The sequence below is a fragment of the Engystomops pustulosus genome, chromosome 5, assembly GCF_040894005.1.
Source record: "Engystomops pustulosus chromosome 5, aEngPut4.maternal, whole genome shotgun sequence".
NCBI classification, from domain to species: Eukaryota; Metazoa; Chordata; class Amphibia; order Anura; family Leptodactylidae; genus Engystomops; species Engystomops pustulosus.
In genome coordinates this window covers 163570247-163585801 of record NC_092415.1, presented here as the reverse complement: position 1 = coordinate 163585801, position 15555 = coordinate 163570247, and the positions used below count along the sequence as shown (strand labels likewise).

Sequence of the window (15555 nt, the reverse complement as noted above, 5' to 3'; positions counted from 1 at the left end):
TCCTCCACCTCCACCTCCTCCGATATGCGCTGAGAAACAGACCTAAGGGTGCTTTGGCTATCAACAAGGGAATCTTCTTCCCCCGTCTCTTGTGACGAGCGCAAAGCTTCTGACTTCATGCTGATCAGAGAGTTTTTCAACAGGCCAAGCAGCGGGATGGTGAGGCTGATGATGGCGGCATCGCCACTGACCATCTGTGTTGACTCCTCAAAGTTACTCAGCACCTGACAGATATCAGACATCCACGTCCACTCCTCATTGTAGACTTGAGGAAGCTGACTGACCTGACTACCAGTTCTGGTGGAAGTTGACATCTGGCAGTCTACAATCGCTCGGCGCTGCTGGTAAACTCTGGATAACATGGTCAGTGTTGAATTCCACCTCGTGGGCACGTTGCACAACAGTCGGTGAGCGGGCAGTTGGAGGCGGCGCTGCGCTGCCCTGAGAGTGGCAGCATCTGTGCTGGACTTCCTGAAATGCGCACAGATGCGGCGCACCTTCGTGAGCAAATCAGACAGATTGGGGTATGTCTTGAGGAAACGCTGAACTATCAGATTTAACACATGGGCCAGGCATGGCACATGTGTCAGTCTGCCGAGTTGCAGAGCCGCCACCAGGTTACGGCCGTTGTCACACACAACCATGCCTGGCTTCAGGTTCAGCGGTGCCAGCCACAGATCAGTCTGCGCCGTGATGCCCTGTAATAGTTCTTGGGCGGTGTGCCTTTTATCGCCTAGGCTCAGCAGTTTGAGCACCGCCTGCTGTCGCTTAGCGACGGCACTGCTGCTGTGCCTAGAGCTACCGACTGATGGCGCCATGCCCACGGATGGTAGTTCGGAGGAGGAGGTGGAGGAGGGGTGGGAGGAGGCATAGTAGGCCTGAAACACCTGGACCGAGGTAGGCCCCGCAATCCTCGGCGTCGGCAGTATATGACCAGCCGCAGGGTCAGACTCGGTCCCAGCCTCCACCAAGTTAACCCAATGTGCCGTCAGCGATATATAGTGGCCCTGCCCGGCAGCACTCGTGCACGTGTCCGTGGTCAGGTGGACCTTGTCAGAAACAGCGTTGGTCAGGGCACGGATGATGTTGTCTGACACGTGCTGGTGCAGGGCTGGGACGGCACATCGGGAAAAGTAGTGGCGGCTGGGGACCGAATACCGAGGGGCGGCCGCCGCCATGAGGTTGCGAAAGGCCTCGGTCTCTACTAGCCTATAGGGCAGCATCTCCAGGCTAAGCAATCTGGAGATGTGGACATTAAGGGCTTGGGCGTGCGGGTGGGTTGCACTATATTTGCGTTTCCGCTCCAGCGTCTGGGGTATGGAGAGCTGAACGCTGGTGGATGCTGTGGAGGATCGTGGAGGCGACGATGGGGTTTTTGTGGCAGGGTCCTGGGCAGGGGGCTGACTATCAGCTGACACAGGGGAAGGAGCAGTGGTGTGCACGGCCGGAGGTGAACGGGCTTGTTGCCACTGAGTGGGGTGTTTAGCATTCATATGCCTGCGCATACTGGTGGTAGTTAAGCTAGTAGTAGTGGAACCCCTGCTGATCCTGGTTTGGCAAATGTTGCACACCACAGTCCGTCGGTCATCCGGTGTTTCCTTAAAGAACCTCCAGACTTCGGAAAATCTAGCCCTCGCCGCAGGAGCCCTCGCCACGGGAGCTTCACTAGTTGACACATTTGGCGCTGATGCACCAGCTCTGGCCCTGCCTCTCCGTCTGGCCCCACCACTGCCTCTTCCAACCTGTTCTGGTCGAGGACTCTCCTCTGTCTCAGAAGCACTGTGTTCACCCGGCCTATCAACCCAGCTTGGGTCTGTCACCTCATCATCCTCCGATCCCTCAGTCTGCTCCCCCCTCGGACTTCCTGCCCTGACAACAACTTCCCCACTGTCTGACAACCGTGTCTCCTCATCGTCGGACACCTCTTTAGACACTTCTTCCACTACGTCAAGAAGGTCATCATCACCCACAGACTGCGACTGGTAAAAAACCTGGGCATCGGAAAATTGCTCAGCAGCAACCGGACAAGTGGTTTGTGAGTGTGGGAAGGGTCCAGAAAACAGTTCCTCAGAGTATGCCGGTTCAAATGGCAAATTTTCCTGGGAGGGGGCAGACTGGGGGGGAGGAGGCTGAGGTGCAGGAGCTGGAGGAGTGCCGATTTCGGTGACATGGGTGGACTGCGTGGAAGACTGACTGGTGGACAAATTGCTCGAAGCATTGTCGGCAATCCACGACATCACCTGTTCGCACTGTTCTGGCCTCAACAGTGCTCTACCACAAGTCCCAGTAACTTCAGACATGAACCTAGAGAGTGTAGCTCTGCGGCGTTCCCCTGCTCCCTCATAAGCAGGTGGTGTCTCACCCCGGCCAGGACCACGGCCTCTGACCCCTGCAGTAGTTGGACGCCCACGTCCCCGCCCTCGTCCTCTACCCCTAGCCCTCGGGTTAAACATTTTTAAAATGAGAGTTATAACTTTAATTTTTTTTAAACTTTTTTTTGTGTTTTTTTGGTTTTTTTTGTGTTTTTTAGTTTTTAAAACCAAACGATGCTATCCTATTGCTATGACTATTTTCTAGCCAAGTATGAAAGCACACTACTATGCCAGATGAGATGACGCTGAGTTATTAAACAAAATAAACGTAAAATAAAAAAGGAAATGGCAGACTGTGCCTAATTGAAATCCAACCCCTAATAAATTTTCCCACTTCGGTCTTTGCAATGGATATGTGCGTCACTAAGCGCAAAACACAGCGGTCGCAAGTCTCACTACAAATTGCTCACAATTTGCTAGTAGATGCACTGCAGCAAGTACAGCCACCAGCAGATCAACCAGAAATCAAATATATATAACGCTACTGTAGGCGTAAGTAAGCCGTTTGGATTCTCCTATGGCTATTTTCTAGCCAAGTATGAAAGCACACTACTATGCAAGATGAGATGACACTGAGTTATTAAAAAAATAAACGTAAAATAAAAAGTAAATGGCAGACTGTGCCTAATTGAAATCAAACCCCTAATAAATTTTCCCACTTTGGTGTTTGAGGTGGATATGTGTGTCACTAAGAGCTAAACACAACGGTAGCAAGTCCCCCTGCAAATTCCTCACAATATGGTACTAGCTGCAAATAAAAAAAAAAAAGTATAACGTTATTGTAGCCCTAAGAAGGGCTGTTGGGTTCTTGGAGAATCACTCCTGCCTAACAGTAAGCTAATAGAACACCCTAACGCTTTCCCTGACCAGCAGCAGCTCTCTCCCTAGCGGCATCCAGACACAGAATGATCCGAGCAGCGCGGGCAGCGGCTAGTCTATCCCAGGGTCACCTGATCTGGCCAGCCAACCACTGCTATCGACGTGTAAGGGTACCACGTCATGCTGGGTGGAGTGCAGAGTCTCCTGGCTTGTGATTGGCTCTGTTTCTGGCCGCCAAAAAGCAAAACGGCGGGAGCTGCCATTTTCTCGAGCGGGCGAAGTATTCGTCCCAGCAACGAGCAGTTTCGAGTACGCTAATGCTCGACCGAGCATCAAGCTCGGACGAGCATGTTCGCTCATCTCTATTCTTCATACATACACATTTATACACTCTTACACATATACACACACATATAGAGCATATACACATCATAAATACACACTGATATACAGTGCCATATACAAACATACAGCATATATACACACATACAGTATATACAAACCATACAGCATAAAAACATGATATATACATTATGTACATAGTATGCTGTACAATGTGCAGCATAATATGTAAATAATGGTACATGTCCTACATTATTTAGTGTCAGGTTGGATGACACAGCCCCTGACACTGTGGGCGCCATATCAGCTGTTATGGCTGCTACCACTGTAGTTATGCCTCAGTCTGTAGCTTATGGCTAATGCTAATCTGTGTGTACAATGGGCTGGTCACTGACCTGAATGTGGCATCTTGTATGATGAACATGTTGGTTAATCACACATTTTACGTATCATGCAATTCTATAATGTAAATGTTTACTTACAGTGTGTTCCGTATAGTAGAACATTACAAAATATCTTTTATTTCAGGTTATAGATCTTGCACTTATTTCACGTTTCCATTTTACCTTTGTCTTATCTTTCTTTATCTTTCTTATTTCTGCATTTATTCATCTTTCTCTGTACTTTGCAGTAAATACACTTTACATTCCACCCGAATCTAGTCCATTTTATATAAAATAACCCACGAAACATTCATATTGAATGTATAATTTGCTGGTTGGTAAAAGAAGGCACACAATATGTTCACACTTTTCTATTTGAAATATTTTATATTTGCTTATAGGTCTCCATATACTTGGAGAGAGAAATGTTTCCTTTGAGTAAAATTTTCACTGATATATTTTCACTTTGATAAATAATTTTTAAAACTAGACAGGCTTTCCTGGCTGTGTGCCGACCCCATCCAGTTAGCATTGGCTTCCCAGAGCAAGCGCTGTTTCAAGTCTTTTAAAATAACAGAAACATCCTAATCCCAGACCCCAGTGCCAGGACTTTATAACCAGCAGATTACATCAATATCTTTTGTGGTCTTATACAAAGAATACTTAAAAGGGACACAAATTCTGTAGAAAGAGGTTCTATTGGGTAAATAAAATCTTTCTTATCGTTTCATCTTGACACCTAATTTATTTTACATTAAAATAAATTATTTTAAATGATTAAGTAAATTATCTATTGATATTATTTACCTATCCCACAAAATAGGTTCCTAAATGCCCCCCCCCCCCAACTAACCTTCTAACCTTCTAACCTTATTTTCTGACACTGTTACTGTTATTGTTACTGAATTCAGTTTAGGGCTAAATCACAGATGTAATGGGGTATATTTGCTTCCCTACAGGCAATCTCCAGGTTTCCCCAATAGCAGTTTTCATAATTAATGGCTGTGTAGATGCAGTGTCAGACTGGGATGACAAGGTCCCACGAAAAATAAAATCCATTCTTTGGGCCCAACCCTGTAGAGCTACAATTGCAGCTTATTGTAATTATATGACTAGATAGAAAATCTAAGATGCTGTGTGCTGAATGTCTGTGAATATCTGTATGAAGTACAGTTAGGGTACCCAATTAATGCAGGGACTGGAGGCCCACATAATTCAACCATCTGGGGGCCCTCATAAATAATAAGTGAACCATCTGTTCACTTGTGTCTTAGTCAAAACCTGAAAGGCAAAGGAATGCTCTTTCAAGCATTCGAAATATAGACATAGCTAATAAAATGTTATGTTTTTTTAGAGGGTATGCAAAGTATTCAGAGCCTTTTAAATTTCTGACTCTTTGTTTTGATGCAGTCAATTGGTAGGATCAAAAAAAGTTACTGTTTTGTTCATGAATGTACACTCTGCGCCCAATCTTTACAGAAAAAAATCCCTAAAATGTAGATATTTTTGCTAATTTATCAAACAAGAAGTATTCATTAGTATTCAGGCCCTTTGCTGTGACCAGGGCCGGCTCCAGGTTTCAATAGACCCCTGGGTGAAAGAGCCTCAGTGGGCTCCTTTGCGGTGAACTCATTAAAAATGCAGAAACTAAAACAGACTCCAATTCCCTATAATATTTCCCTAGTTTATCATACCAAATATGGTCCAATAAGTCCAACCTTGTGATATTTTTACTCTCCAGATAGGCATCCAGGCCTCTCTTGCCATAACAACCTCCTGCGGCAGAGAGTTCCATAGTAGAGAACCTTTGTCTATGACGATGGAAGAACAGGCGTAGAATACCTCCATATAATCCCAAATGTTGTAATCTGTCATAGTATTCTAGTGCCCCCATTCCCCTAATAATCTTGGTTGCTCTCCTCTGCACTCGTTCCATGCTTTTTCTTTACACTGGTGCCCAAAAGTGTCACAATATTCCATATGTGGTCTGTCCATTGATTTGTATAAGGGCAATCCCTACTTGTATTTGCTTTAGCAGCAGATGCTTGGCTCTGGTCACTTAAATTTACCATCCACCAATAACCCCAACATAGAACATAACTTTACTTTTTGTTTCCATGGCCTAAGTGCATAACTTTACATTTAACTACATTAAACCTCATCAATCATTTCTCTGCCCATTCCTCCAGCTTCCACAAATCCAACTGTAATGCTAAATACAATTGGCCTCAGTATTAGTTACTTTACACAGCTTAGTATCATTTGCAAATATTGAAACTTTACTGTTTAAACCCTCTACAAGGTAACTAAAAAATATTAAAAAGTGGCCCAAATACTGACCCCTGTGGCACTCCACTGGTAACGTCAAACAAATCTGAGAATGTGCCATTAATGACCACCCTCTGGTTTTCATCAATAAGCCAATTGCTTATTATTATTATTTTCCCCTTGTCCCATTTTATGTACCAACCTTTTATGTTGCACTGTATCAAATGACTTGGAAAAGTCCAGATAAACAACTCTCCCAGCTCTCCCAGGTCCAGTCTGAAGCTTACCTCCTCATAGAAGTCAATCAGATTAGTCTGACAGGACCAATCCCTCATAAAGCCATGCTGATGATTGGATATAATTATGCCATATATACATTTAGTATCCAGGGATTTTGCAGTTGAGCAAGCTAGTAATATCACGTGCCAACCCTCTGTACTTTATACAGATATGGACTGGATACGGTGACACGCGTGCACATATGGTTAAAAACCTCATGTATATAAGGCCAAATACATCACTAAAAAAAGCATACGTTTGTGTAAAACCGGTCTTACACTGTCATTTGTCCCCATCCTATCAATCCTCATTGGGCCCCTCTCCATAAAAAGACTAGTGATCCCAGCTTTAATATGGCAAAATCTATGACACAACCTATATTTTTCCGTGCTTGGTCACAATATGGTGAGACAGCATGTGCACACTGCCATAGCTGTCTATGGGGCCCATGATACAGGCACAAATTTTGCCTCCAGATTAAGGTCCTCATTACATTTGTGTGCATGAAGCCTTAGGGTAGTAGAGAGCAGTATGGAATTTAATGCGTATTTTTATTTTCAGCAAATTAATGTTATTGTTTGTATAATAAAAATTTACACTATTTTCCAATACACTTCCTGTATCAATTCTACACTGTTTTCTAGACCATGATCACACAGGTGCACAGATTGTTAGTATCATAGAGAGCAATCAGAGTTGGGTTATAACAAGCTGTGCACCTGTGTGACCATGGTTAGATTCCTCTCCACTAGAAATAAGCAATAAGTATTATATTTTTTTTAACATTTTGAGTATTGATATGAAAAGTTGACAACACTAAAAATAAAATGTTAAATATCAATAACTGTAATTAAAAGTGTTTATTTTTTTTTACAAATCCAAAGTGTGTAGTGGAAATATTTACAAAACATGAGATCACACTTATTGCATGTGTAATAAGAACTATAACGTTGTTTCATCTTATAATATGTCATCTATAGTCTGGTAAAGAGATATATGCCTTTGAACTTGAACTATTTATATAGACAAGCATTTATACTCTCTAAGTATGTCACAAGGAAAAAAAACAATTAAACTCACATTTTTTTTTCTTATACTATGCCCCTGACTTGAGATGCTGATATTTGGGAAGGTCTGGAATATGAGCTATTTAACTTAACAGCAGAGAAATATAAAGAACATATAAAATCAATATAATCTAATTATACTAATAGTGTAATGAAATGTAATAACAAGACTATTTTATCTTTTCTGTCCATTTATTCGCTATGTCTCGAGTCTTGACACAGTGGAAATAAAAAAGCTGACCTGGTTCATCTGCCTCAGGCATTCACAAGTAAATGGTGCAGGCCACAAATGATTGACAAGTCTCACAAATAAAAGGCAAAGCTGGAATGTCAACCAAACTAAAATAGACTCAGCAAGGGAGCTTCATTTGTCTTCATAGAAAATACTCTATCATATATCATAGTACGACAGGCTTGCTGGATTTGTGCATGCAAGCTTTACTGCGTGAGCTCATTTAGTGTATAAAGCTCTGGAAGAAAGGATGTTGGTTGACAATGCTTGTATGCTAAAATTATACCTAGATATATTTAACATATTAATGCTTTTCCTGTTAGAAATTCACTGTTCCTCAGAATCAGGTTACTTTATAATGAGAAATAAGCAAATTGTATGCTACAAGCTGCTGTACAAAAATTCTCTGCCCCAGGCCTCAATACAATTATACTCTCAACAAAATCATGGCATAGACTATTTCTTTCTGCTCGGTTATCCAAAGTTGGATATGACAGCACATTAGAAGATCACAAAATCTTCAGCTACTCTTATTTAGTCTATTTTTTTTATACTTAACGCTTGTTATACCTTTACATAAATACAAAAATTTTCTAACCACTGTGTCTGATCCGCGTCTTCATTGCAAGCCTTAAACTGTCCTCCACTGCATGCCAACGTAGTTGTTAATACAATTATCCTGGCTTTCCCACTCCCAGTGGAGCTCTCCATTAGAGGAGGTGCTCAGACATTGCTTGGGCCCCAGAAATGAAAAATTCACCCATGGTAGTAGTTGTACTAGATTCTAATTGCAAAATCCATGCAATCTTAACCTTGGCATGATAAAATCACTATGTAAAGTGCATTAACCACAATTTGAGTCTGGTTATGCATATATGTTTGTTAAATTCTAAAACAATAAAAATAAAGTGACAAAAAAGTAGATCTTATTTGTTCTTCCACTCCCCCCCCCCCCCCCCCCATGCCTCTCTCTCCTCTCCCTCATCTCTTTTGGCAAAAAAACATGGAGCACATGATATTAAAGTTGACTCTGTTTTTTAAAGAAGCAAGTATATAATCTAAAAAAATCGTACTAGAAATTTTGGGGCTCCCCTCTCCCTGCATGTATAAGTTTTCCATCTTATGTAATTAATATGGTGTCGAGATACAAGTTCAAGTGCCACAAGATCTGATCCATACTAAAGCCAGCATACAAAGCCATAGAAACTTTAAGATTAAGATTTCTATCAGACATTAACATGATAATCATGTGGTAATTATTTCTACCAACAACCTAGAATAAGTCCCTCTGGTAATCACCCCAAATTGTGGTTTGCGGATATGCGTCAAGTCACTGAATTACATGGTAGTTACTGACAATGTACATCCATGCTACTATACACCACAGCCACGTACCCATCCTGGTTGTATGAGTTGGCTACATTCTGGGACTGATGTCGTGTAGTAACCCTGAATTTATATGCACGTATGGAGCATTGGACACCTCCATCTTTAGCTATATAGTATCTAGAACCATGTATTCAATGTCATATAAAAAGACAAGAATTGTGTTTCTTTGAGCTAGAGATCTGGAGATATGAGCAGATATATAATTGGAAATGCAAGCTGCAGATAAAAGTCTGCTTTTTTCTTTACTCTATGTATCTCCGGTTCCCTGAACCCCAATCCTGATGCAGTCTGGAAGATGAAATCCTATGACACCAATGCCAGTGCATTTGAAGTGCCGATCCTCCGCCAGCCTCTAAAGTGACTTATTTCAGGTCATACATGACTCTTCTCCCCACATTTTCATATGGGTTTTGAAAACACAAAAGAGGCAATGCTAGAGATTCATTTGAGAGGACTACTAGTTTAATTGTAGTCTCTTTTACATACATTTCTGGAGGAATAAAACAGATCAGGCAGAAAAAGTGCAGGGGTATAACTTGTGGGGGTGCAGAGGTTGCGGTAGCACCCGGGCCCAAGAGGTTTAGGGGGCACTTATGATGTCACTTTCCCATATGAGAAGACTATTACTATACTCCATATATTATAGCTGAGGGGCCTGGTACAGAATTTGCACTGGGGCCCATCAACTTCTAGTTACCCACTGAAAAAGTGGATGGATCTAGAGGAATTATCATATTTGTGATCACTAGAAAAGCCTTAAATAAAGGTTGTAATTTCTCACTATTCAGGATAACAGATAATAATTCTTGAAACCTATTTTAATTGAAAAGAGTCTAATTTGATTAATTTGTTGATATAGTTGGATAAATCCAGTACTGAACCTGCCCACATTTTAAAATGGCTTCACATGTAAATCAAAAATAAAGTAAACCCAGGGGAAATATATTCACCATACAAATACCACATTTGTGAAAACAAATGTCAAGTTTATTAAAAATAATTAAATTTTAGCATGTGCTGTAATTGTATCATCCCCACAGTGTTCCATGAGACTCTTCCTTTGTAACTCCCTAGTGATGTACCAGCTACATTATTAAATCTGTGTGTTTGAAGCATATGAACTGAATTATACAAGCCATTGGAGGAGATGGGACCATATGCTGTCCTCTTTAAGTTTATATTATCCAAATGAATCATTAGGTGAAAAACATTAAAGGTAACACTGGTTAAACATTGAAATGTATAGAATATGTACCGTATATACTCGTGTATAAGCCGAGTTTTCCAGCACAAAAAATGTTCTAAAAAACGTCCCCTCGGCTTATACACGAGTCATACAGTCATAAAAAATCTTTAAAAAATAATAAACTTATATACTCACCCTCCGGTGGCCCCGACCTGCAGCGCTGCTCCCCCGATGTCCGCGCGTGTCCTCTTCTGGCTCACGTGGCCGTCTTCTGTCTTCACAAACTTCGTGCCGGGCGCCGCCATGTTTTTCCTCCAGGCGGCGCCTAGTATGACTTCAGCAGCGGCGCGTCATACTAGGCGCCGTCCAGGGGAGAACAATGGCGGCGCCCGGCACGAAGTTAGTGAAGAAAGAAGACGGGCGCCGAAGCCAGAAGAGGACCCGCGCGGACATGGAGGGAGCAGTGCTGCAGGTCGGGGCCACCGGAGGGTGCGTATATAAGTTTATTATTTTCTTTTAATGCTGGGATTGTTGTATATTACTGGGGCAGTGCTGTATACTACTGGGGGCAGTGCTGTATACTACTGGGGGCAGGCTGTATACATACTGGGGGCAGGCTGTATACATACTGGGGGGGTCTGTGATTAATGCATTTCCCACCCTCGGCTTATACTCGAGTCAATAGGTTTTCCCAGTTTTTGATGGTAAAATTAGGGGTTTCGGCTTATACTCGGGTCGGCTTATACTCGAGTATATATACGGTAATAACATGACTTGAAATGAGACAAAATATATCACGAAGAATGCAAGTCCTAATAAAAAAATGAGATATAACTGATTGAAAAATAATAGTTACAACAGAAATATATCTGTATTTAGATAATTAAGATACTAGAATATTCAAGGATTTAATAAGTAGATAGCCCAGTTTATAATCAATATTTACAAAATAGCAGACATGTCCATTCCCTATTTCTATAAATGGGGGATTTGGTTCACACTTGGCTAACAAGATCACATTTCCCATTGCAAATTAAATCTTGGATAAATCATAAGAAATCTAAAAGTATTTACCAAAATAATTTAAAATAACACTATTTATTTGAAATTTTTTCTTAACAGAGTTGTTGATGGAATTGAAGATGATAATGGAATTGAAGAAGGTCAAGCATTTGATTTTGAGGCTTATCGGTTGAGACAACAAGCTCGAATGAGTCAAAATGTTGGAGGTACGGTATATGCAATAATTTTGCTGGGGTGTCACACACATTTCCATATCTTATTATCATATTATAGACTGAATTTACAAACAAATGAATTGCTTATCTATCAGAATAATGTAGAAATTACAATGATGATATTATTAAATTATTAATATTAATTTAATATATAAAAAATAATTAGTAATAAAATTGACAATAATAACAGGCAATTAAAGGGGATTGGAATAAGTATTAATTTATTTATATACGTATAAGTATTTATATTTATATATTACCAATATATAGTATATATAATAACTAATAACTTGTTTATATATTTTTTTTTTCATTTCACTTTTTTACAATTCAGAGGAATCAATTTGCATGCCTTCAGGTAAGCAGTCCACGATCATTCACTCTTATTATCTGTATATAGCCTGCTTAAATCGTAACAGTATATAAAGAAAATGAGTTGGTATTTGACAAACAATATAATGGGGCACACTTACTAAGGGTCCACAAACCGCATTTCCGTCGGATATCCCGACGATTCCCAATTTGCGCTGCATTTAACATTTTGGCACAATCGTGCTGACTTTCATGCGACACTAATCGGGGGCCGTGGCCGTCTGACAACCCGACTGATTTGGACTAAGTGCAGGATTGAAAATTCAAATTTCTAGATTGTTCTTCATCTATTTCTGTTTCTATGAACATTACATTCCCCATTGATATAGATGCAAATAGTACATATCCTGGTAATTCCCTTTGACAGCTCATTGACCCAAATTTATCAAGTACCCTAATTTTATGACACAGGGGAAAATAGCACTAGATATATTATTACATATCTCTGACTTACTTGAGATAAGCTTACACTATTAGATAAATGGGTCAGCTACCAGCATCTTTTTTTGGTGTTGCATACTGCATCCATTTAAGTGCATGAGACATTTTTGTAATTAAGTTTAGGAGACCAAAATAATAAGACTCTTTATGGTAATTAATTTCTCCATTTACTCCCTTTCTGGGGTAAACCCAATCAGAGATTATTTATATCTACTTATTTATTGGCGTAATATAGAAATGAAAAATCTTTTTAAAAAAGTCTACCTTCAAATACTTCTATAATGGTCGGAGCTCAGATTTACAAACCTATTTGTAATCCTGGAATGGCCGGATAATCATAAACTTAAAAAATATTCAAATTAACCGGAGGCGCTTCGGGCTACGTCACACAATAGTTCTTGGCTCCCCCACCTGCTAATATTTGCATCCCACTCCATGTTCATGGCAGCCTAGTCCTGCCCGCCTATCCACTGATGTCACAATCGAAGCCCAAAATTTTGTTACACTATGGCAGTAAATGCTGAGAATATAAAATATCTAACTGCTACATCATTTATGAATATCCTACATAATACAAATGTAATTCAGTAAAATAGATCCTCAACGACTATATATTGAGCAATTTCACCTTTTGAAGAATGTTTCTAATCTAGAAATATGGCTGCTGAGACTGCTACTTATTTCCACAATAGGAGACCCAACCTCTACACAGTAGAAAACATATTTTATTTTAATTTTCAGTTATTAGTAACTATATAGTTATAATGCAACAATAATGTGGGTGAGGCACCTAAACTAGAGAAATAGCTATTTAAGGTCAATGTAAATTGCTGTAACATTTTTTAGCCATTTCCAACAATATACTGGAGCTCAGGTAACAGTGACAGGAAAGGATAGCAGTATTCTCCGATTGTTTATGGTTCTCCCTGGTGGGAAAACATTTTACACGATTTTGTGTTGTGTTAAAAGTGCTTTCTCAACAACACATGGATTGCAGCAATATAATGCAATGTCAGATCCCTCCCAATAACATATTCATTAACTCAACTGCTGGCAAGTAACTCTTCTACTGCTGTGTGATCCTTCCCGCTGTGCCTTTCTTATTGCCGATGTCTTCTTGTAATTGGATAGCTGCTGCCTGTATGTTTGTTTCTTTCCACAAGCTGAAAATAATTGAAGTACTGTATTTTTTAAATCTCCGATATCCTGTCTATTTCTGTAAATACAGAAATGCTACTTTATTTTTCTGCCTTTAAGAATAAATAAAATGATGTTTTCGATGCTAACCGTTAATCGTTATCGTAAACTATAGCCAAAGTCTTTTTTGGGGTATTGAAAGTAGTATTTTACCTTGTAAAGGAAACCAGAATAATTATAACACAGTCATTACTCATAAAAATGCAAAACCATAAAAACTTAGAATGTCACATTTAACAAGGAAAGAATACAGATAAGAGCCATTATTTTTAATTGGTCCTAGACTTTTTCTGGTAGACTTCTTAGAGTAAACCCATCTCCCTCCTAGGTTAACCGAGGCAATATCATAAACAGCTATTATTAAGGGAATTATATAGAAAGCTCCAGTGTAACAGAGACTACATGACTAAAGGTTACAGATAATGAAACAATTATACAGCATTTTATTATTTAGTGGCCAAAATATCTCAGTTATGTTACCTTGTCAATTAATTACCTTATTGTTTTGAGCATACAATATATGAGATAACATTAGTAATGTAAGAGGATACATACAATGTAATAGTTATTATGGGGGAATGGCTTCTTCTTCCCAATCCAGAAACCTGTAGTCCCCTCCACCTTCCCCATTTTGCCTGCTCTTATACAGCTGGGGTGATAGTGATGCTTAATTTTGGGTTCAGATAGTGGTAAAAATTGATTTAATGTGTTATGAAATTGTTATACATTTCCCTTGACATTTCATTTTGTCAAATTTTATACAGTCAAAGTGGTGCTGAATTTCAGTTTTTCGACATGGAGCAATTCTAGCACAACCATGGAGCTATACACTCACCGGCCACTTTATTAGGTTCACCTGTCCAAATGCTCGTTAACACTTTCTAATCAGCCAATCACATGGCGGCAACTCAGTGCATTTAGACATGTAGACATGGTCAAGACAATCTCCTGCAGTTCAAACCGAGCACCAGTATGGGGAAGAAAGGTGATTTGAGTGCCTTTGAACGTGGCATGGTTGTTGGTGCCATAAGGGCTGGTCTGAGTATTTCAGAAACTGCTGATCTACTGGGATTTTCACACACAACCATCTCTAGGGTTTACAGAGAATGGTCCGAAAAAGAAAAAACATCCAGGGAGCGGTAGTTCTGTGGGCGGAAATGCCTTGTTGATGCCAGAGGTCAGAGGAGAATGGGCAGACTGGATCGAGCTGATAGAAAGGCAACAGTGACTCAAATCGCCACCCGTTACAACCAAGGTAGGCAGAAGAGCATCTCTGAACGCACAGTACGTCGAACTTTGAGGCAGATGGGCTACAGCAGCAGAAGACCACACCGGGTGCCACTCCTTTCAGCTAAGAACAGGAAACTGAGGCTACAATTTGCACAAGCTCATCGAAATTGGACAGTAGAAGATTGGAAAAACATTGCCTGGTCTGATGAGTCTCGATTTCTGCTGCGACATTCGGATGGTAGGGTCAGAATTTGGCATCAACAACATGAAAGCATGGATCCATCCTGCCTTGTATCAACGGTTCAGGCTGGTGGTGGTGTCATGGTGTGGGGAATATTTTCTTGGCACTCTTTGGGCCCTTGGTACCAATTGAGCATCGTTGCAACGCCACAGCCTACCTGAGTATTGTTGCTGACCATGTCCATCCCTTTATGACCACAATGTACCCAACATCTGATGGCTACTTTCAGCAGGATAATGCGCCATGTCATAAAGCTGGAATCATCTCAGACTGGTTTCTTGAACATGACAATGAGTTCACTGTACTCAAATGGCCTCCACAGTCACCAGATCTCAATGCAATAGAGCATCTTTGGGATGTGGTGGAACGGGAGATTCGCATCATGTGATGCCATCATGTCAATATGGACCAAAATCTCTGAAGAATGCTTCCAGCACCTTGTTGAATCTATGCCACGAAGAATTGAGGCAGTTCTGAAGGCAAAAGGGGGTCCAACCCG

The 15555-nt window shown here is 40.7% G+C and overlaps 1 protein-coding gene and 1 long non-coding RNA gene across 5 annotated transcripts in view; one reads left to right on the top strand and one right to left on the bottom strand.

The window, feature by feature from the left end:
• The window catches only part of LOC140133450 (uncharacterized), a 125836-nt gene that overhangs the window by 73227 nt on the left and 37054 nt on the right, over window positions 1-15555 (bottom strand). The gene's annotated exons all lie outside the window — the stretch shown is intronic.
• KCNH8 (potassium voltage-gated channel subfamily H member 8) overlaps window positions 1-15555 on the top strand; it is a 252604-nt gene that overhangs the window by 222861 nt on the left and 14188 nt on the right. For all 4 annotated transcript variants that reach the window (XM_072153654.1, XM_072153653.1, XM_072153652.1 and 1 more), the window contains 2 exons: window positions 11460-11566; window positions 11910-11933. In XM_072153654.1, the coding sequence (XP_072009755.1) occupies window positions 11460-11566; window positions 11910-11933 (131 nt within the window). The remainder of the gene's footprint in view (window positions 1-11459; window positions 11567-11909; window positions 11934-15555) is intronic.